The sequence below is a fragment of the Callospermophilus lateralis genome, chromosome 9 (genome assembly GCF_048772815.1).
Source record: "Callospermophilus lateralis isolate mCalLat2 chromosome 9, mCalLat2.hap1, whole genome shotgun sequence".
In the NCBI taxonomy this organism is placed as follows: domain Eukaryota; kingdom Metazoa; phylum Chordata; class Mammalia; order Rodentia; family Sciuridae; genus Callospermophilus; species Callospermophilus lateralis.
Window position 1 is genome coordinate 72,610,248 of NC_135313.1, and position 24,128 is coordinate 72,634,375.

Consider the following 24,128-nt stretch of genomic DNA (forward strand, 5'->3'; position numbering starts at 1 on the left):
TTCTTCAGTAGGGTGTGCTAAACAATCAAATTCCATGTCAAATGTAGAGAAAAAAAGATGGTACTGATAATTCTGCTAAAGCAGTATTTTGCTTAGATCACATGAATCTTATTATTCTGGACCAGGTATCAAGCAAAATATAAAGATACCTATTGATTTTTGCAAAAGGCCCACAGCCTTCTTAGCACAAGACCTGCAGGACTGTCTGGGTATCTTCAAGGTTCACATACATCATGTTCTCTGCCTGTATTTTCACAAGTTAGGTAGCTAATTAGAGACCTAAAATACAAAGTATGGGAACAAAAGGCTCATCATTTCTGCCTCCTAAACAGGAATTCTCTCATTACGAGGGTGCCAGATCAATTTAAAACTTCTGTTGTTTCTTCCCTTCATAAGTCAAATGCCATCAGGTAAAATCTGACAACAGTGACAATGCACTGCTGACAAAAATTGCAAAATATTGATGCTAGTATCATATTTCCCTTTTTTAAAACCATCAATTTTATACATTTTGAAAACTGGGGGCAATAGTTTGAAAATTTTTAAAGTGCTATCAAATTTGATAAGCTGGATCAATAAAAAATGCCTTGAACTGCTATGTATTTTTTTTTTCCAGGCACTGAACAAACAGTTCATTGTTCCAAGTCTGTCTGGGAGCCATTGCTTTGGGGTATTCTATACAATTTCAAAGAACCTTCAGAAGCTCACGGATGCCTTTGACCATGCAGACCTGGGAGGCAGCACATCTGAACCACAAATTGAGAATGTACTCCATGTACACGTGTAAATTAAAACCTACAAAATAACATGTGCATTATAAAATTTGCCCTGTGTTAAAACTGATAACAGCCTTACTGATTTACTGACAATGAAAATATATAGCATTTTTTTCTATCAGAGCATTTATCAACACTTGGCAACCCTGCACTAACTTGACATGTAAGATGATCAAAATGGATTATGTAATCTTTCCCATTCATTTCTATTGATTTTAGTTATGATAAAATTCATCAGTGTGCCTGGGAACACATAGGCAGAAAGGCTTTCGTTGACCAAAAAAAAAGGAATCCAACTGAGTTGTAATAGGATGAATGTAATTTTGGAATAAGATTGCACCAATACAAAAGTCATGCCCTAAAGGCTGCAGTAACAAATTAATACAAATAATTCTGGTGTCTCATAAATTCACATCCGTCTCTGCAGATATTTCACTTTTGGAGATAAAATTATAAAATCCCAAGCTAAAGGAATGAATATGTGTCATTGAAAATATAGCTTCTGAATATATTTTCAAACTTTCTTTTAAACTTCAACAGTAATCAAAGTTATTTGTCTGACTACAAGTAACATCAAAATGCCAGCAAATGGACCATTTTAATCAGTTTTATTGATTCATGCTTTCAGTTCTTATTCAGTTAAAAACAAGGCACATTAAATACATCCTCTTATTGCTCTATAAATGCATGCAGCTCATTCTGTATATCAAAAGTAATAAATAATGGTGATAAAACACCAAGACAGTTATAAAAATGACAATCCAGCCTCAAACATAGTATTTAACAGTCCAATCTAGAACAATAACCCAACACAATACATAAAAGTGCCACATACACAAACATGCAGTGTGTATATCCACTCCACTACTGGGCTTATACTTGATATTCATTGAAAACACAGTAGGGCCTTTTTATTTTCTATAAAAAGTAGACATAATGCAACACAGTGCAAGTTATAGCATCACTGACTTCAATATGATTACATTCATATGCCAAAAATTTTTACAAATGCATAAAAAGAAAAATAAAATCACCAATGATCCTTACAGTATTTTTAGTAAAAGAATGAAATTGTTGTACAAAACAGGAAGCTACATATTTTGAAGCAAATAAACAAACAAACAAAAAATGCCAGAAACTAAGGCACAATAGGAAGCATGCATTTAATACTAGAAATCCTAAAGTTATAGTCAGTATAAATTGATTGAAAGCAAGAAAACTTCAGCAGGTTGGATCTGAGGGAGACAACCTTGGCTTAACTAATCATTCAACATTATTACTACTGTGATGATAGAGGTGGGGGCCATTTAAAGGAACTTCAACTCTCCAGCACAGACGGGGGTTCCTTCACCTCAATCCCCCCTGAAAGACTCTTGAAATAAATCACTTGACCATAAAAGGCAATCCCTGCATACACAGCCCAACACTCCAACAGAACCAACTAGTATCATGTTTAGGCGAGAAGAAAAAAATTATTTTGTGCTTGGTATAAGTTTTAAAGGGGTTTAATCCCCCTATTTCTTTATCCTTTTTTTTTTTTAAATCAGGTAAAATGACTATACAGGTTTAATGAAAAATTTACACAAAAATGCTGGGGTGTTCTATCCACAGTAATGGCTTTAAATCAGCTCATTTCTAAAACGAGTCTGTGGGATTGGTGAAGGAGCAAATGCTTTTTAGAATTAGCAGATTTTAAGCAAAAGCAGATATGTTCAAGTGAAGAAAAGTACACTTTTCTTTGTCCTTAAAGGAACTTCATTCACAGCAAAGCGTGCACAAACGAGGCCTGTTTAACAAACACAGATCTGCCAGAGCCAGTCATTCTAAGCCTGTCCCTACTGTAACAGAATCAGGGAGGATACAAGTCATCGTTATCTTGATCTAACTAGAAAAAGAGAGAGAAAGAGAGAAAGAACAAATGTATAATATTGTGATATATCATCTGGAGTGATAAAGGACAGCTTTTCTACCTACTTAGTAACACTGGGTTCTAAACAGTGAAATTTATTGTGTTGATAAAAAAAACATTTCAGTTGCAAAGCCATAAGCTTCCATTTATTAAAAGAGAAAAAATCCAGTGTAAAGAATTCACACTTTGAAAGAAAATAAAATTCACAGTGACACCTGGGAGCATCACTCACTCTGTTTTAGGTTTTCCTTTAGGAAGTGGTTAACATCTAAACTTCACGTTAAAATAAAATGAGTGAAGATGCTGTCTCTCCCTGCGTTTGCTGTTTGTTTCAGAGGGTGTGGGTGGAGGCTCAGGTGAGTGAACCTCCCAGTTCATATTATGATATACAGGCTCATAACCCACATGAATGAGGCATAGAGATATTCTATAATGTTGACATAAATGGAAATAATAACACAAAAGTGTTTTATGTACCAGTTCAAGAAACTAGGACCTCAAGTCCAGGCAACGACAGCCTGTGGTGAAATAATAGGAAATACATTTCCTATCACACTCAAAATCTGATCTTAAAAAAAAAAAAAAAAAAAAAAGTAGGTAGCGTCAAAAATCAAAAGAGGAAGCTCAATTAATAAATACTGATGACTAGTTAAAAATGCCAACAAAACTATAGCAAAAGCATCCAAACTGGCATTTTTCATTTAGTGCATTATTTGTTATATTCATTGCACACTGATTTTTGTTTTTGCAGTGTATATGTGTGCATTTGGTATGGTTTTCATTTTGTTTTTTATCATTTTTGGTAAACTGATAATTTTTTCATTGAGTGCAGAAGGATAAGGGTTTTAAACAAGATTGACCTTGGATACTTAAGTGTATTGCCTTATTTTACATATAATTATAATTAAATTAACTAATGATTACTTATCCTCTCACTATGGATTGCAGATACCCATTAGAAAAAAAGTCCAGGTTTAACAATATCCCCTATTTCAAAATTTAGGATTTGGGGATTGAAACTAGTGTTCTATGTGAATTTATAAAGAAACATTTTTAACCATTAAATGTATTACTACGATAAAGATTGGAGAGATTTGGTCCCATACCATTACATACAATTTGCCACTTACATGCTGGTTTTAAAGTTAAAACAAAACAAAACAAAACACAAAAACAAGGATCTTCCTGGCACCCATAATAGTCAGAGAAAACCAGCAGTGACTAGGTAGAAAAAATGAACTGCTGAGATGAAACTATCACTATAACTCCCAGCAAATGTCAATGCTATCCTTATCTTACACCTGCAATTCCAGCACCTTTCATAGTTTCTCTTAACCAGATCTAAACTTTTTTTCCCCTCTCCAGTTTTGCCAATCGTGCTTGAGATATAATATTGTGTAGCATTGTTTGGAAGAGAAAGGTAGTCGGACTGGAGGAGGAGGAGTTGAGAAGTCTCCATAAATACCATCATTTGAACAGGTCACTCTCTTTAAGAACAAAAATGCTATCCACAAGCTTAAAGTCCACAGCTTTGTGTGTGTCACAAATTTTTTCCAGCTTCTCTTTTCCATTTCTACCCCTAGAACTGCTGTAAAATAAATTAATAAACAAAAAAGGAGAGTGTTATGCCTAACAGATCACAAAATGAGTGCAAAACATTAATCAATGTGCATTGAAAATGAGAAAATACACTTTTTAGAAGTTAGATTGAATGGCAGATGCAAATAAAATATTGGCAAATTAAGTTGGCAAATAGACCAACATTCTGAAGTTTTGGAATGTTTTCCAGTGTTAAAAAAGGCAACTATCACAGCCATTGTTTTATAATGGTTGAAGTCATCTCTGGCTGCTACATGGTGATTTGTTGCTCGTATGTTTGTAGGCTGTAGATTTTACAAAACAAAACAAAAAACAAGGATCTCACAATCCTCCACAGCTACGGTCCACCGGAATCGGAACTCTTCGGTCCAGGTTCTCTTCTGCCGTTTTCATTAGTATAGCAAGGCGGCTTCCTGACACCCTTCCTTTCTGAATAGCACTCATAAGCTTAAAGAGAAAATATGCAACAGATTCAGAAGGCAGGCCAGACAATTCCTCTCAGCATTTTAATGGTTACCATTGGGCAGGCAGAGGTAACTAAGTGCTCCATCAAAAGCCATAGCAAGTACTACAGTTCAGACAAGAGCACAATTTTTGAACACTTCAAAAAGAGAAGGGGCTGGTATTTTACCACCGCTGCAAAAACAACATCTACTTAGAAAATCAGCCTCCCTTTAAAAGCAGATTTAATGTGTACTTTTTGTCCCTTAATGTGCTCTGGGCATACTTTTTTTTTTTAAAAAAAGTAACTTCAAATATTGGATCTTTAATTCCATTTAAAAATCTTAAAAAGAAATCTCAGGGATTGAGCAAAGACAATGCATGACCTGATCCTTTTTTTAGTGTTACTGTACTTGACAACTTCAAGTCCCCTAAATCCAAATTCCTTAAAGACTTTTAAAGTAATTTACATTTAAGTCCTTGGAAGTAGACCCAGAGATCTACCCTAAGAATTAAAAGCACTCCACAGCCCAGATTTTACCTAATTCATTTTTATCCAATGGATAAAATCAGAATTAGTCTTGAAATTACATGCAGTCAGCGGGCAAAGGCCTTTAATCGGGAAAGCACCTTGCAATTATGAGCATGTGGATTTTTTTTTTTCCATTTCACATTGATGTGGTTTTAACTATTTGCTTTTCTTGATCTCATTTCTCCAGTCTTTTTTATTTATTTACTTAAAAAAAAAAAAACAAAAAAACAGAGGTAGCCATTCATCAGAAAAAAAAATGTATAAAAATTCTTAAAATATGTTTAGGATTATGGCTTTTAGCCTAGAGAGATACATTTCTTAAAATCAGCTCTGCATACGAGTCAGAGGCATCTGCCAAGGGGCTGGATCAGAATTTCATGACCTTATTAAAAGCTGTTTCACAAGTGATTGCTTATTAGAGATGGACTCCTACATGCAGAAGTGTCATTAAAGCCCAAACCAGGAAATAAAGTCATGTAACCAGGCAGTATCTATAGTGACCCTTTTGTGAAGATGATTAAAAAACTATATCTATATTCAAAAATAGATGTTTATGGGATGAATGTGGGCCCTTAATCTTCAGAAAAAGAAAATGTTCTATTAAAACAAACAAACAAATCTGAAAACACACTTTACATCTGGGGAATAATAATGTAATAATGAAATGCTGACCTCTAAAGACAGAGCAATTATTGTTTATTGTTTTGTCTCTGATTCCAGGAAGACCTTCAAAGTTTAGCAGAACTAACAAAACTGATAGAGCAAGAGTTTCTTCCAGCCATAAATAGTATAGTATGCATCAACCTCAAAAACTTAAGGGTTTCTTTAAATGTCACTTGTTTCTAAAAATCATATTATAAGAAAAAATTCATATTTGGGTGTGAATACATTTCATGAGATATATGATCAGCATTTTAAAGTTGAATACTATACTGTATATTTGTACTAACTAGAAGCATGAATAGCCTCTTTCATTTAGAATTGGACAAGAAATAATTATTAAATTCTACAAGAAAACCTGCAGGTGGTTTAAATTATTTTCTGGGTTTTAAATCTCTTTGTTCAAGAAAATTATTTATAACCCAAATCATATAGCATATCCATGAAATTATTTTCTTATTATTTCAAAAACCCCAGGTTTTTCAACCCCAAATGCTGTTGTTTATTTATAATACATATGAAATGAAGCATAAGTTATTTCTTTGAAGACAAGTTTTCTAAAATTCTGAGACAAACAATAAAACATTCTCCAGGAAAACTAAATGCATCAAATGGTTTCCAATTCCCAAGCATAAATTTTAAATTCAATTTAAAATGTGCATTTAGTTCAACAGTAAGCTAAACATTCTTTTTTGTAATGCCGGACACAACCTGTGAAAATTTTCTGCATTTAGATTCAACAATGCTCTTATCTGCAGCTCATCTCCAGAGAGACAATTACCATTTCCTTTGCCTTGATCTTGTTTGTTTAACTTGACACAGTGAAGAAAGGGCTGACACTGACCAAAATCCCCAGCATTAATTTATTTCATGTTCAGCATTCATCATTGCCATGCTGCAAGCAGGACCTGGCATTCATTTGAAATACCTGCCCAACAAGCACCACAGACAAAACCTAGCTGCTTGGAAACCAATACATCCTTCACATAATCAGAGTTATATGGACAGCTAAAAACGTGGGTTCGGGGGAGAGGCTGTTGAATTTCTTTCTGTAAGGAACTTCTATGGAATAACGTATAGCATCCAGTTTAAAGTTAAAGCAATAAAATTAATTTCCTTGATGGTTACAAAAATTAAACAATCAAAACTTAAATGAGTTGAAAATCAGAAATGGAAATGCTTAAATTGTACATAGTCTTGACCCCCTTTGGCTTTTTTGGTTCTTTATAATGCAATATTCTAATCATCACATTCCCAAGTGAATATGGTTGTTAAATAAATACAGCTATCATTTTTAAACTTCTTCTATAAAAAAAATTCTTTCCACATTAGAAATATTTTGCTGCCTCTCTTGACGAAGGTAGAACATGGTCCAGCAGTGACACTGCATACCACACTTCTCTAAAACGCAAGCTTCTTATTCAATCCTCTAAGCCATAATTAACTTAGATTTCACCTAAACTGTCCAGTATAACAGAAGGTTTCTTATGAAAAAAAAAAAAAATGTGCTCCAAGAAGAGTCTCATCTGTGGGCAAACATATCAACCTTTGTTGGCTTCAAGCTTTCTTCCTTCTCAGAATGAAGTGACAAATGTGTGGATTTAAGAATTCATTCTTCAACATCCATTTAAGATAATGACAGCCAGAAGATAAAAGCAAATACATCTGTTTCCTTTCACCACAACTCACCTGTAAAAATTCATTGAGTTCAACCTGTCCGTTTTTGTTTAAATCTACTTCATTCAGAATCTCATGTAGTGTATTTTCATCCATTTGCACATTGATACTCTAAGGAAAAAGAAAAGCACAGAATAATGAAGCTTAATTAAAAATTATTCATATCCTCTTTCTAATCTGGTAAGCTTTCAAAATAAAAATAAAAATATTACTTGTAGAAAACACAGATGAGAAAAAAATTGTCTAATATCATCTTTTATTCTTCTGCTATCTAAGACTGATATTGAATAATAACAAAAAGTTACCTCTAATACACGCTGAACATCAACAATGGTAATAAAGCCTTTTTGGTCTGCATCAAACTTATGAAATCTCTTCTTGTACCTGGAACACAACATGGGATAATGGGAAAATATACTTACACAGGAAAAATATAAAAAGATAGAAGCTTATTAGAAGTACCTGTCAATGTCTGAAGGCAATAGGCTAATTTCAGAGCGATCTGTTAACTGTTCAGATCGGGATTTATAGCCCATTTCATAATATAGGAACTTCTTGGCTGTTTCAAGTTCTTCCTAAAAGAGAGACACACAATGTTCAAAGAGTTACAGAAAGAATTATTGATTTTTTTATCCTTTCCTCATTCAGTCTTCAGATAGGAAGTTGATCCTCACTTACCTGACTGTATACTTCTTTTCTTTCTTCCATTTCTATTGAAGTATAATTCATATTCAATAAAACATATCTTTTAGATATGCAATTTGATATACACTCTAACATAATCAAGATACAGAACATTTCTACTGCCCTGTAAAATTTCCTCATGTTCATTTGCAATTGATTCCTTCCCCTGACCTCGGGCCCTTGGCATCTCCTGATCTGCTTATGGTCATCAGACTTTGTCTTTTCTGGAATTTCATATAGAACATAGTCTTCTGTGTTTGGCTGCTCTCATATAGTATAATGATTCATATTGCTACATGTAATTTGCTTTTTTCTCTGCTTTTTCTTTTTTTAATTTAAGAGTATTCTTGCATATTATTGACCAGAAAATGCTACTGGACCAGATTTGTGTAATTTGGTAAAAAAAAAAAAAAAAAAAAAAAAATTAAAAGTGAAGATCTGAACTACTACTAGTACTACTACTACTACAACTACTACTACTACTACAGTAAGGCTGCCAGTGCCCAGGCAGATATCCTGAGATTAGATATATCAAAATGATATGGCCTTCATTCTGATAGTTTTAGACTCAAGAAGAAATGCTATCCTCAGTAGTTATACTGTTTCAATGTCCCCAGTCTTAACTGATACTGCATTATTGTGGAAATACCATCACTAATGCTTCCTCTCCAACAACAACCTTTTCTTAAATTTTTTTTTCCTTCATGGTATCCACCCTTTCATTGCACTTGTCTTCCATGTAACTTGGTAAAAAAACAAACAATTAAAAGTGAAGATCTGAACAACTACTACTACTACTACTACTACTACTACTACTACTACTATTGTAAGGCTGCCAGTGCCCAGGCAGCCTTACTGTAGTAGTAATTTGGTGTTTATCAGCTGGCTTGGTCCAGAGACATTTCACTTCTTCACTCAATGAACCTTTTTCTCCTCTTTGGAATCAAATTTGAAAAGTTTTTTTTTTTTTTTTTTTTTTTTTTTTTTAAGACTAATCTACTTAAGCAATCTTCACTTTAAAGTTTCTCAATGAAAAAATGCATCTCCTGTCTGAATGGTATAAAATCTTACCAAATCCTACTGGAAAACAACATTTCCCAAAACATGTCCTAAGCAATACTAACCCCCTTCCTGGCTCATCCCACTCAAAAAGTGAGAGTTGGATCTGACTACAAAAATAAATTCTCTTTTGGAAATTGACACTCCACATAAGCATTGTAAAAATTCCAATAATCTAAATTAAATGAAACACTTTCCATTATTTATTTAACTCAAAATTTCCTAAATTCTTTTGTTCTTGCAGTCATCTCTTCATATTTATTCATTTATATCCCATGGTCACAATTTGGCAATGTTGCTTTATCTAAATGTCCCTGCTGACTCCTCTATCAATCCCTAACTCACCAGAGAAGGCCTTCCCCCCTAGTCAGCTCTTCCTAGGGTTTTGGTCTTGAGCAACAGTAAATCTAAATATTTCTCTAAATGTTGAAAATATCACACATATTTTTGACATATATATGTGTTGTACCTACCTCATTAGATTTCAAGATACTTGAAACTACGAGCTATTTATTATTCCCCTAAAATATTTGGTACAATGTTCAGCATACAAGTCACTCATTAAGTATGGAATGGTAAAAACAACCACAATTCATCTACAGAGAGTTATTTATCACCTTGTTCCTCTTTCACTTGTGCAGGTTAAATAATCCCAATGCTTTTAACCTTTTCTCGGAAGTCCAACTTTCTAACCTTTTCTTTTTTCTTTTTTTTTTCCCTCCTTTGTTCTCTCTAGACTATGCACAATTCTCATGAATACTCCTATGTCTCAGATACTAAATTATATCTTTAGGTCTTTTATTTTTGTAACTTTCTTAGGGGGGAAGAAGAGCATTTCTAGGCATATGATTTGTCTCATAAAATTTGAAATGAAGTTGAATGTAGTTGCCAAGGAAGGCCAAAGACAACCAGTTTACAGAATTTTCCTCCTCCTTCCTACATCCTACCACCTGAATTCCTAGAACTAAATATGTTCTTGCATATTTAAATCATTACAGCCGTAAGTTTTATAAGAACACATAAGAGTAAGTTTCACAAAAGTAAGCAGCACAAGAGTAAGTTTCATTCTTGTTTTGATTCTTTATAGAGCCTTAGCTGTTCAAACAACACACAAAACTGGAAGAGGTGTACACCAATTTGGCTAAAGCAGAGGTAACAGGGCATAGTAGGGAAAGCTTAGGCTGGGATCAGAGTACCAGGTTTCAGTCCTATTTCCACAGCTTACTGCTTGTGTGAACTCTGACAGGCATTTGCTCTGTGAGCCTGTTTCCTCAACCATAAAATGGGGTTACAGGTTTTCCCGCAGAGCAGCATGGTCAGGACTGAGGCGTTGTTTCACTAGTGACTTCTGTCATCCAAACACTATAGCACATTACATTATAATTACTATAAGGATTTTTTAAAAAAATATTGGGCCATGTTCTCACCCATGAAAACTTTGAGTTTGATGGTCTGATGGCAAACCTTGAAATCTGCCCCCCTCCCCATTTCCCAGGGGACTCTGATTTGTAACCGTGTTTGACAATCTACACTTAAAGGACAGGACACATACCCTATCCTTACTTGCACACTCAGCATATGACATAGATGCTAATTACATCCATTTGAGAATATAGCAAGAAAGTGTCTGTCTCTGAGCCTGGAATTGGGCCCTACCAGACCCCAAAATGGCTAGTGCCTGACTAATACTAATCTATGGTATTTCTGTTATAGAATCCCAAACAGATTAAGTTATCCTCTGGGTCACAACTCCCTTTCAGTCTTTTCATACACCCTCAGATTCGCTAGCTATTACTTTCTCTCCTTCTACTGGATTTTTCCTTGTCTCTCCAACCCCTCAACTTTAGAATGCTCCAGGGCTCAGTCTGTGGGCCACTTTCATCATCTAACTACACTAACTCCCTCCATGGTCCTATCCAATGGCTTAAAAACTAATTTAAATTTATATCTTCAATCCTGCTCTCCCTCTAAATTTCAAACTGACATATCCAATGACATGGATTTTGTTTTAATAGAATCACCAAAGTTATTAAAGCAGAGAGACCCGTTTGGGGGAGGGAAGAAACTACAATAATTCATCTGAGAGATGCCAGGACTTGAATCAGGGTGACAGCAGTCGAATGTGTTAAGAAAGGGTGAAACTGAACCACTATTTGAAGATAACAAATATGATAATAATGTTTGCTGATGGATTTAGAGAGTGCGAGAGAATACACAGAGTATGATATTAAGATTAAAGACTAAGCAACTGAAGGTAGAAGGGCTATTCATGATATGGAGAGATCTGTGGAAGCAGGATGTGGAGAAGGCAGAAGGTGAGCCAAGAGAACTGGCCTCCCAGAATGTAAGAAAATCATTCAAGAAGGAGGGCAAAATAAACTGTGTCAAATGCTTTTAATTGGTGAAGTCAAATGAGGACCAAGAGTGGATAAGTATGTTCAGCAATGTGGAAGATACTGCTGAGCTTGGCCAGGGTTGATACAGCAAAGAGGTGAGGACAAAGCCTAAAGGAAATGGATTCAAGTGAGACAAGGGGAAGGAAACTGAGGCCAGTGAGTACAGAAGGTAATTTTTGATATGCCTGGGCATATCACAAAAGTGTGGGTTAATTTAAAAACACAAAGATCTTCTTTTTATTATAGCAAGCCCACTTACACACATCCATACACATGCACACATACATGTGTGTATAAAAACATGAATCTGAGCATCACTGGCTTTTTAGAATGTGGATGTAAACACAAACTCTCAAATGACACAAATGATAAGCACTTAGTCATCAGGCAGTGAGACTGCTATTTCTAACCACAGGAAAATTAGCAGGAGTAGGAATTTCACTGAAACATCCTGAGGGTAGTTTCAATGAAAACTAGAAAAGGGTCTATTCCACAACCTTCAAATCTTTCCTTTCCAGAAAATATGAGCATAAAATCAAGGGCATTCTCTATATTTTTCATAAACAACAAAATTTGGTTTTAGACTATCTTTCCATTTTCTATATATTCACATATAGAAATTGGCTGGAAATCTAAGTTCAACATCAAAAATTATGCTATCCTCTCCAAACAGATTAAGCTGTCACAGGTTTTTAAGGGGAACAGAAGTTTTCAACGTTGGTAGAATACCTCTTTCTTATGGTCATCCCAGTTTAGTTCTCGACCCATCAGTTCAACAATCCTGGGTAGGGCTTCCTCTGCGGCCTGGACATTGAGAAAGGCCAGGCGAGTGCGCCGTGAAATCATATCCACCGCCGTGCAGGCATACTCCTTAATCCCATATTTCACCTGCATTCAGGAAAAAGTATAGTTAGGCATTTCTTTATAAAGAGTAAAGTTTCACTTAAAAAAAATTTGTGCTTTGAAAGGTAACCCTTTTCCCTACACTCTGGTTTCTCCAGGAATCATGAGACTAATGGTGATTCGACACAAGTCCTCCATCTGGCTGCCAAAGGAGGTTTGGAAAATGGGATAAATTGGACAAGAGTTAATGCCTTCGTTGTGAACAGAACCTGGCATAAACATGCAAATTGCATCACTTCTCATTAACCATCCACAGTAATCACTTACTTCTCTCTTTGCCTATACATTATGGGGAAGTTAATTTACATAGCTGAATAGGCAAAGGATGAGCATTAGGAAAGTTACGGTCTCGTCTCTCTGGGCTGCAAAGTTTTCTGTCTTAGACTAACCAGATGGCAGAAGCCTTGAATTCAATCAAGTGCATGCTTACTGGACACCAGTGTCTCAAGGCAGTGAATTAGGAATAAAAATAAAGCATGGTCTCTGCTTTCATAAAACTTGAAAACATGATGAGAAACTAGACTTAAATCTTTGAGAAAATGTCAAAGCCAGCATGTCATCTGGCAAGACAGGAGTGGTACAATCTTGAAGAGCTACAAATTCACAAAAGGGACCAGACTTGAGATAGCTTCATGAAGCAAAAAAGAAATCCACATTTTATATTAAAGCCACTATCAACATCACTTCAGAACTTACTTTTTCTTAATGAAAGAATCTGAACTGAGCAGACAGACACTTTACTCCAGGTTTTAGCTGAAACATCCACATTAAAATAACTGCATATGATTTTTAAAGATAATAAAGAATGAACAGATGAATGGCATCCTTTGGTAGAAAAGAAAAGCCACATGACAATTTACATACCTCTGCTTCAATATATGGAAATTCTGATACAAGTCGCACTCCAACAATAGGCCACCTTTTTCCGGTCACACTTGCCATTTTGGCCACCTCAAAAGCCTTGTCACCGTAGGTGGCAGCAAGATGCTGTGCCACCTAGAGAAATAAAACTACATTAGGCAGGCACTTTGACTATTGATAACTTTCAGATACAAAGAAAAAAAGAAGTACATGCTTATCTTGTCAGTTTTCTTACAGCCTGTAACTAATAGTTCTCGGAGAGTATTAGGTTTTGGTTTTGTGGGAGGAAACCACTTGAGCTTCTAATGCTTAGGCCAGCACTAACTGAGCTACTCATGCATCACTGTATCAATGACGGATGAAGCTTCAACTTCATTCTGCTTCTGATATCACTTCTGAAGAACAGCTTTGGATGAAAGAATTTGGGAGGCTCTCTATGCTAGGAACAAACCAAATGAACTCCAGGTTTCAAAACAGAAGCTAAAATGTACACTGTTTTCTAGGCCACTGTAGGAAAGTGGAACCATCCTTTTTCTTAGATTACTTTTGCAGTACAGAGAGAATCATACCCAGGGAAAGGAAAACTGTAAAGCAGAGAGACCACATCATAATTGCAGATTCTGTTACTGGCAATAGTAGGAGGTGAGGTAAAGGATAAAGACGTGGCAATGCATACTCACCTCACTTTCAAGTCCATAATCCTGGACAAGCCTGATGTAGAGTGTGGGGCTCCAATCTTTCCCTCCTTGAAGGAAAAGTCCAACTGTTCTACTTGGTCCTGCTTTCAAATTGTGGATCTTGATAGCAGCATTCACAGTATCTTCTGCCATGGATCGATACGTTGTCCACTTTCCACCTACAAAGCAGTTCATAACAAATTTGTGAGAGTTTCCACCTTTATTTTTCTTATTAACAATTTATCAAAATATTAATAACAAAATCTACCAGTTGTTTAGAATATACGTGGCAAAGCTATGTGTAAAGACTAATCAGAATCATATGAAGAAAACACTTGTTCATTAGAGCTAAAAGATAATTTCGTGGAACAATTTAAGTCAGGCTTTTATTTAAATCATATCCAAATAATAGAGCAATGTCCCATACCTGCTATGGTGATAAGGCCACTCTCACTGATATCCACAACGTGATTGCGGGAGATGGACTGGGTGTCTTCGGACTTGGGATCTGTCACAAGGGGGCGGATACCGCTCCATGCTGCCAGGACATCCCCTCTTCTCACTGGTAGGGATTGATACTGCGGGTTACTCAAAAACATTTCTACTAAAGTATGAAGTAATTAACAAGTAGAAAAATGTTCAGCAAATGGCACATATGGGGGTGCACTTTAAAAGGGAGGAAAAAAGCCCTTAAATATAGGAATTATAATATTAGACCAGTGCAGTAAAAACTCAGAAAGAATTAATTATTTTGTTACTAGGATAATTTAACTAAAAAAAACAAAAAAACAAAAAAACTTGAAAATCACTGACACTGTGTACAAAGTAGGAAGCAAAAGAAACACAAAAAACAAAACCAAATAAAACCAAAAAGGTAAAAAATAACAACAACAACAAAAACCTATTAGGAACCCTCTATCTAGGGCAACGTAGAACAGTTAAAGGGGTAAAAAAAGTAGAAACAAACAAACAAAAAAATTCAAGAGACTTATGAATTGTTAAATTTCCTACTACTATACATCTTGCTGTCTCTTCTTAGAGAAGACAAAGATGCTTATTAAATTAAACAAACAAGCATATAACAGGATATTTTCTTCTCTCATCAATACCACTCACTGAGAATTTACAGCAGACCCAGAACTCAGAAAAATACCTAAAATACACATCTCATCTTATTAATCTCACAAAGCCCCACAGCACTGGGTATTACTATTCTCACCATACAGACTGCAAAGTTTAGCCAACCAAATATGGCAACCAATGTGAGCAAGGCAAACATCAGAACCTAGATCTTTCTGATTTTTGAAGTCCATATTCGTACCCACTCAACTGTACTGCCTCTCAATTACTGACAAATTTCAAAACTCTACCCTTATTTTATTCATCCTGTTTTCTTTAAAACGGATACAGAAATAGCTATATTGGCTTCACCCAGTATAGACAGAGTACTTGCGTTACCACGTATGTAAATTCTTTCAGCAATCAACATGTCATAAAATCACCCCTAGTACCTCTGCAAGTACAATGTATGATACCAAGAATTGAGGGACATTAGATTAAAATTAGACAGCCATTGAATAGCAAGCATTTCTAACCTAAAAATGGCTGAGGAGAATAGATCAACTGTGGTCTGGTCTACCAGCAGGGCAGGGGCAAGACCCAAAGGCAGGGTTTTCAGAATCTACCCTTCTACATCTAGATTATCTTCAGGGATTGCTCAGCTCTTTTTCCTTCTACAGCAAGGATGAGACTCTACATGCACCAACCGAAAAACTGCTTAATAATGTAGACTACAGAAAAGTAAACATTTGCCTTGTCCTTCCTACTGCACTTACTATGGTAAATCAGTTAATCCATTTCTGGATAATAGACATTTAAGTACAACTTTGTTTTATCTGTGTGTCTTGGAACTCTTTCTCCAAACTCCTGGCCATTATCCATATTGATAAAATACCAACTGTAAATACTCTTGAAATTCAAGACTGTGAAAACTGGATCTTTATATGCAAATTGGTGACATCAAACTCAACTTTATACCATGTACAAAAATTAACTCAAAATGTATCAAGACCTAAACATAAAAGCAAAACTATAAAACTCTTAAAAGAAACATATGATAATATTTCATGACACTGGATTTAGCAAGAAATGCTGCTTTCGTGGATATGACATCAAAAGTACAGACAACAAAAGAAAAAATATATATAAAAAGACTTTGTCAAGGGCTGGGGTTGTGGCTCAATGGTACAGTGCTTGCCTGTCATGTGTGAGGCACTGGGTTCAATTCTCAATACCTCATATAGACAATTTTTTTTTTTAAAAAAGATCCATTGATAACACACACACACACACACACACACACACATATATATTAAAAATCTTTGTCAAAATTAAAAACTTTGGTACTATTAACAGAATGAGAAGGCACCCCACATAATTAGAAAATATTTGCAAATTATATATCTGATAATAGTCTAATATAAAGAATATATAAGGAAGTCCTGAACTCATAAGAACCTAAACTAAGAAATGGTGAAAAAATTGGAGTTGACATTTCTCCAAAGAAGATATACCAATGTTCAACAAGCATATGAAAAGATACTCAACATTACTAATCATTAGGAAAATGCAAATAAAAATCATATACCATTTCACACTCATTAGCATAATTATCAAACACAAGCAAAAAAAACCAAAAAATAAAAATAATTATTGGTGAGGATAGGGAGAAATTGAAAAACCTGTACACTGCTGGTGAAAAGTAAGATATCATAGCTGCTACAAAAAATGTATGTCGATTCCCCCCCCAAAAAAAAATTAAAATTACCACATGATCTAGCAATTATACTTCTGCACACCCATGTTCAATAGCACTATTCACAAAAGCCAAAAGGTAGAAGCAAACCAAGGGTCCATCAACAGATAGATAAAATGTGGTACACACATACAATGGAATATTATTCATCTTTAAAAAGGAAAAAACATTCAACCACATGCAGCAAAATGGATGAACCTTGAAGATGTGACGCTCAATAAATAAGCCAATCATAACAGGACAAATATTGCATAATCCCACTTATACAAAGTACTTCAGAATGCTTGAAACTCACAAAAGCAGCAGGTAGAATGGTGGCAAGTTAAGCTTATTCTATGTATGTATAATATTTCAAAATATACTATCATGTTAAATTTTTATTTCAAAATAAATAAAAGAATAGTGGCTTCTTTTTTTGAACCAGAAAGTGGAGCAGGGTAATGAGGCATTACTTGAAGGATACAGAATTTCAGGTTAGGAAGATGAAAAAAATCTAGAAATGGATGATGGTGATAGCTGTACAGCAATGTGGACGCCCTTAATGCTAGAGAACCATACCCTAAAAATGGCTAAAATGGTAAATATTACGTTCTATAGATTTAACCACAATTTAAAACTGAAGACAAAGGATAAGTTGATGCAATTCAATTTCAAGTATGAGAAAGTTAAAAAAATAAAAAACTTTACCTAAGTATCAGGACCTCTACAAGCCTACATCATGGTCATGTCTTAGTTCAAATTAATAAATGCCTTGCAGAGAGCATAGATTTGTGAGCAGAGGGTGGCTGGATTGGAAGTCCTTCTTCCCCCTTGGCCATGTACCCTTGCACAGTAAACACTCTTAGTTTCTATACACAGCACAACCCAAAAAGCAGTTAGGTTTATATCCACTAGACTCTGTTTAAAGAGTCACAAAGATTCCTTGAAATGATTGGGATAGTCCTAAAACTAAATATACCTTTCTAGAGAAAGGCTCTAGAAACAAGTTATACTGAATGACAGATAATCTCCTCATCTGAACATCCAATAAAAATAGTAAAGCAAACTAGTAAAGAAAACCAAAGTAAATCCAGCATATTTTAATGTAGTTATTTTAGGGCTATACCCTTAAAATGACTGTCAGCTGAAGGACAAGGTACACATACCACCTCAGGAATGTTTAATCAAGCCCACAGCCAACACTGAAACTGAAATAAGGGAAGAAAGGACAGAATCAACTGGTTAGGCTTCCCAGTCTTGTTAACTTGGGAACATAAAGCATGTCCATGCATTCTCTACAAGAGCTTTAATTCTAACGGCTTCTATGGACTAGGAGTTAATTCCTGCTTTATGCAACTCTATAAGTCTTTAAAAACCTCAACACAAATAGTGCAAAGTATTTTAAAATCTTTACAAAAAAAAAAAAAAACTAAGTAGGAAATTACTACTATTTTCCATTAGAGTTCACATCCCCTTCTGAGTCAAACATAAAACTTAGCCAACCCACTTACAACGTCATTGTGGTCACCACACAGTCCCCTCAATGTCTGTGAAATTCCTGAGGTAACCACACTGATCTGGAATTTGGTTTCAACACTCGAATTCCTCTGACTAATTTTTAGATTATTTGATGGAAAATTAAGACCTTCCAGAATAAATTTGAAGCTTATGCAAATAATCTATGGTAAATTGCTTTACCTTTTCTATTTTAACAGGCAGACAAACACATTTACATATTTATATTATCTGAAAGAAGAACGATATATTCACATTTTATGTTCATAAAGGAATAAGAAATAAAACATTAAATATACTGATTCCATTTTATTTATTTAAAAAAATTTTTTAGATTGCATATGCTTTTTTTAAATATTTTTTTTAGTTGTTGATGGATCTTTATTTAATTAATTTACTTATATGTGGTGCTGAGAATCGAACCCAGTGCCTCACACATACTAGGCAAGCACTCTATACCACTGAGCCACAACTCCAGCCCCCTGATTCCATTTTAAATTCTTATTCCTGAAGTTGACCCCCAAAGAAAACAAACCAACCACTACTAGAAAGAGTTCACAAATGTGTAAAAAACACATTTTGCTTGAGATCTTAGTATTCAGTTCTTTAGTCTGAGAATCATACCAGATGAGTGTTGAGATTGCCTTTACTCAAAAAGACACATTTTAAGGATAATAAATTTTTACTTAAAATATTAATCAGTTTTTATGGCCTACTGTTTTATATTATTAGACCAGAATATAGTTAGAGATCAGGTTATTTATCAGTTCCTTCCCAATCTTGAGATTTAACAATTCATATGGATTATTCAAAATGCTATTTGCTGCTGACATTCAAATTTGTACCTCCCCACCACTCCTATTCAGAATGACTGGTTAGGGCCACAGCTATTATTTATGGTCATGGGGCACAGCCCAGCTAAAAATGTGAAACACTAATTCTAATCCCTTAAATAAAAATAGCAACCATCCAAACTAACAGATTTCTCTCTTTGCAGCCTCTTTATCCGTAGTGGAAGCCCTATACAGTGTTCAACCTAAATAAAGTTTACTCAAGAAAGAGATTCAAAAGCAGTAGACAGGGAAAGAATCATTACTGTATCTTTTAATTCTTCCTGGAGCTGTTGCAGCCATGTTGTAACTATGGGGGAAACCTACTTGGAAGTGGTAGAATAAAGAAAAATAAGGGTCATGCATTTTAGATATAGCTGAATCACTTAGATATACTAATCTCTCTGAAATATTCTTACATCTGGAGTTCTTTTATAAGTTACTTAATTTTTTTTGTCTTTTAACAACTAAACCCCTCCACTAATTCAGTAACTTCATTCAACTGAGCATTTCCTTCTCTGCAGTATATTTAAATATCTCTAGATTATGAAGGACAAGACAGCTCCACAGATTTTTCAGAACTGTCGGGATGTTCTAATATGTTCCATATTGAAATTTCACTGCCCAATTCACTAGTGATTAGAGGTATGTGGCTATGAAGCCCTTGATATGTGATTCACATGACAGAGGAACTAAATCTCAAATTTCGTTTAATTTTAACTAATGTAAATTAAAAGAGCCACAATTAGCTCATAGCTAGCATATTTCCCAGGGCAGCCCTAGGAAAAACCCCACCATGCAGTAGACCTCAGACTGATCCTGGTAGATAGATTAGCAAGCATTACACTATGGCCACCTGGCCCATATCTCTAGTGGAGTATCCCTTCACTGAAATCTGACTGCACTAGCTTTCCTCAAGAGAATAAAATCTTCTGTGAAAGGATCCTTCACCTCCACTTTACTGTCATCTATGTTCTATATTTATCATTTCAAGCTATTCTCCTCTCTTACTAATCTCATGAATGCAAAGAAATAAGATATCTCTACTTGATTAAAGTATTGCAACCCTCAAAATTCTTATCCAAATGTTTAAACACATAGTATAAGAAACCCATCCAGAAACTGGTTCTATTTGAACCCAGGGCCTTGTGCATGCAAGATAAGCAACTGAGCTATATCCCTAGCCTAGGAACTCATCCTTCCACACAGGTGTACCACATAGGTTTACCCAAGAATAGGTAGAAAACATGGTCTTCTTTAACTCTCCATGGTGAAACATGAAGAAAATACAATAACTTAGGGCTTTCATGCTTCAGAGCTCAAAGATTTATCTTGATTTTACTGGTTTTCATACTGCCAATATAGCTAAACAAGATTTTCTCTTATTTATCTCTTCTCTTTTCTTTCTTGCCAGGTTGAAAGTCTTCAGCAATGTCAATTCTAACATTTCTCAATACCCCAAATATTACACCAAATAAAGGATCATGTAGAGTTATCAATATATTTCATGTGCAATATTAAAGCAGTCCCTGAACTTTTTATGTCAGATCATAATAGCTTATATTACAAAATCAAAAGCAAGAAAACTTGTGATTGTGAGCCAATAGGCTTTATATAAGGTTTCTAATACTATGTGTTTAAACATTTGGGTATTCCCTTTCAAATAAAAATGCTATACAGCAAACAAAATGAAAGGATATAAAACTATTCTTAAATAAGTTTGAAGAATAAACCAACGTTAAAGACTGATTGGCTTACCCAGATAGCATTAAGTGATTTTTTTTAGGTGCAAATTTTCCAATGTGGGGGGAGAAGGAAGAACCTTCGATGTGTAAAATAGTATTTGGCAATATTTTCAAAAGGCAGTGAGAAAGTCAAACAGCCCTTCTCCTGTGAAGTTTAAGAATAATTCTTATTAATTAGTATATATTATACTATATACTATAGTATAATATGAAGAGTAAAATAGAAATAGGAAAGTTCAACAAATATTTTTCACAGCTGGATGAAAAAAAAAAAACCTAAGGATGATACGATTGTTTGAAACTATAATTAAAATTTCTACTTATATACTTGGCAGAACGAGTGTTTGTTTTAAAATTAGCAGAAAATGAAGCCCACAGGAAGTGACAATTAAGAGCTAAATGTGTGGTTTTGCTTCACATTAGTTATTTAGGCATACATTTTGGGGTGTTCTTTCTCATGTTTGCCACTTCCAAAAAAAATCAATAAGAGCCAAGTGAAAATATCTAAGCGAACACAGGGGAAATAGTGTCAGAGATCAATACGTCTCTACCAGCATGTTTAACCTGCTGAAATGAAGTGTTAATCACAGAAATAAGATACCATATTACATTTATAAACTAATGAAACTAGAAAAAGCAAAGCGTGTGACACTATAATTAAACAGCTGGAAGACATCCAAGCCTGTGTAAGTTGATAACCCTGGTACAATCTCTGGCAGAGGAAAGGCAGGCCTGCAGTGAGTTGATATGGCCAGCTCAGTTGTTAATTGAATAACAGGCAATCTATAAACACTACTAATTGCACATGTGAAAACCTGTGTACAAGTAGAGATGCTGCCTAGAAAAGCACTCCAGAAAAACTACATGGATAAAGCACTCGGCAAATCTTCTGTCTCTCTCAATCCAGTTAAGTCATAGCTTAGTCTCACCACTGCATCCTTCTGATTAACCTCTACACAGCAGACTTAATGATACATTTTTCAAAAGATCATTTTTCTTCCTAACTCAATACGAACTGCAGAACTATCAATTACCCATTTCAGAAAAGAACAAACAAGTAATCTAGAAAATTCAGCCTGTGAATGGAAGGCTTTCTAAATTGTAAAAGAAGACATGGTCTTATTCCCAACAGGCAAAACGCTTTGCAGAATTGTTCTGTCGCATTTTGCAGAAGTGTGGCAGCTGCTGTGAACAGCATGGAGTGTTAAGATTTGACACATTTTTTTTTTTTTCTTAAGGATATAGCCATTTGGGGAGGCTCAGAAACTGTTGTCAGAATTTTACTTATCCATTTAATAAATCCTTTTAGAATGATTATTTCAAACCTGGTGAATGCAAACCAAACTTCTGATTTTTAAATCTTTGGAGAAGACTGGTTGGCCCAAGGGAATAGTTATAAGATATAAAACCTCTGTAGTTTAACGTTCAAACTCAAATAAGGCCATAGAGAACAAAGGTCCCTATCATTCTAGAGGAGTCCAGTAGTTTCCATTAAATGAATTCAGACTTAATCTACTCCCTAGTAGATATATCACATCATGAAATCCAGAACTACTAATCAGAATACTCTGCAGTATTTAGAAGAGCATATTAGCAAGAGACTTATGCTCATGTTGAGGCTCTAAAACTAGCTGTACAAAGAAAACAATGTCTCTGGGCCTCAGTTTCTTTAACCATTGTGGGACTTGCAAAATATACACCATAAGGTTGTTATAAGGAACAAAGGAATGATATAGGCAATATGTTTGCTTAGCAGAGTGTCTTGCATAAAACACACTGAATAATAGCACAGTCTTAAAAATAAAAGATACAAATGCAAATATTAAAATATGTGTAGAAACTGCATGTAATCAAATGACTGAATGGTGCCTGAAGCTGTGTTTCATTCTCACATCTCATTAGTATAGATGAGAATTGCAGGTTTCACTGAGATTCCTGGTGAAAATATACAAATGTGTCATCTTAAGACATGGACGTAAGTCAGCTAAGTGACACTTTTTATCAAGATAAAGTGGAATTCCTCAAATATGAGGCCATCCGTGAACTAGAATAAGGAAAAAAAGGCTACAAAGAATCACTGTCAATTAATTTTTTTAAAAAAAGCATAGAACCACTGTCAATTATATTTTTTAAAGCATAGGTTTATATATAGTGAAGATGTGATAGGAGGTACATACAGGGAAACAAGTGACATCTGTGACAGAGTTGTTACCTCTGCTTTCACCCTGGATATTTGCTACCTGGAAGACTCTGACTCTCAAGATGTCCCAGGCTGCCAGGAAAAACATCTGATATGTAATTTTTAAGTAATAATTTTAACCTCTTTATCAAATATCAGAATTAACAATAATTCTTTGTTAGTTTCACCCATTCCCTGACTACCAAAAGATATGTTAATTGAAGAGCAGTCTATGAACTAACCAGGTAATCCAAGTCTTCTCTCTATCTATGGACAGATCCAAAATCCTTCAGTCCCCGTCAGAGCCTGAGGCTCACTCCTCCAGTGGAGATGCCCATCGCACATGGGCACAGTGACCTCCAGGACCCCACTGCATCCAGGATATCCAGCTTCTCAGCTGTGGAAGCAGTTAGTTTGCACACCCTTACTGCACTTGAACTTTAAGATTTTGGAATTAATCTTATATTTTCTTGATTAATTAATATTAACTCAGTTTTTTTCTCTAACAATCTAAACTTACTGATCTTAAGACCCAGATAGAAACCTACTTTAAACAACAATTATACACAGCTTAATATACAATAAAGTAGAATTAACTGTCAATAATAAATGCATTGAATCAGATACAACTGTACCCAAATGTGTTGAAGTTCCTCCTAAACTTTCAAAGTAAATATAAAGTATCAATATAAAATTGCAAAGTAGTTTGAATATTTAAATATACATGTTAAACAAGGCATAACTACTTCTCAAATAAGAGAGAGAGAGAAAGTAAGTATAAACATTAGCCATGCATGCAGGGCATGATGCACACACCTGTCATACCAGTTACTAGGGAGGCTGAGGAAAGTGGATGGCAAGTTCAAGTTCAGCCTGGTTAACATAATGAGA

The 24,128-nt window shown here is 35.0% G+C and overlaps 1 protein-coding gene across 3 annotated transcripts in view; it reads right to left on the reverse strand.

Moving 5' to 3' along the window:
• Gpd2 (glycerol-3-phosphate dehydrogenase 2) overlaps positions 1-24,128 on the reverse strand; it is a 140,307-nt gene that overhangs the window by 15,481 nt on the left and 100,698 nt on the right. The window contains exons 10-18 of one of the 3 annotated variants that reach the window (XM_076865783.2): positions 14,602-14,736; positions 14,178-14,353; positions 13,501-13,632; positions 12,463-12,621; positions 8,057-8,169; positions 7,900-7,978; positions 7,607-7,705; positions 4,610-4,731; positions 1,368-2,661 (exon numbers count right to left, since the gene is read on the reverse strand). In XM_076865783.2, coding sequence (XP_076721898.2) covers positions 2,658-2,661; positions 4,610-4,731; positions 7,607-7,705; positions 7,900-7,978; positions 8,057-8,169; positions 12,463-12,621; positions 13,501-13,632; positions 14,178-14,353; positions 14,602-14,736 — 1,019 coding nt within the window. In that variant the 3' untranslated portion in view covers positions 1,368-2,657. Of the gene's footprint in view, positions 1-1,367; positions 4,732-7,606; positions 7,706-7,899; positions 7,979-8,056; positions 8,170-12,462; positions 12,622-13,500; positions 13,633-14,177; positions 14,354-14,601; positions 14,737-24,128 lie in introns of those variants that run through there. The other 2 variants (XM_076865784.2, XM_076865782.2) reach the window with 2 other exon arrangements.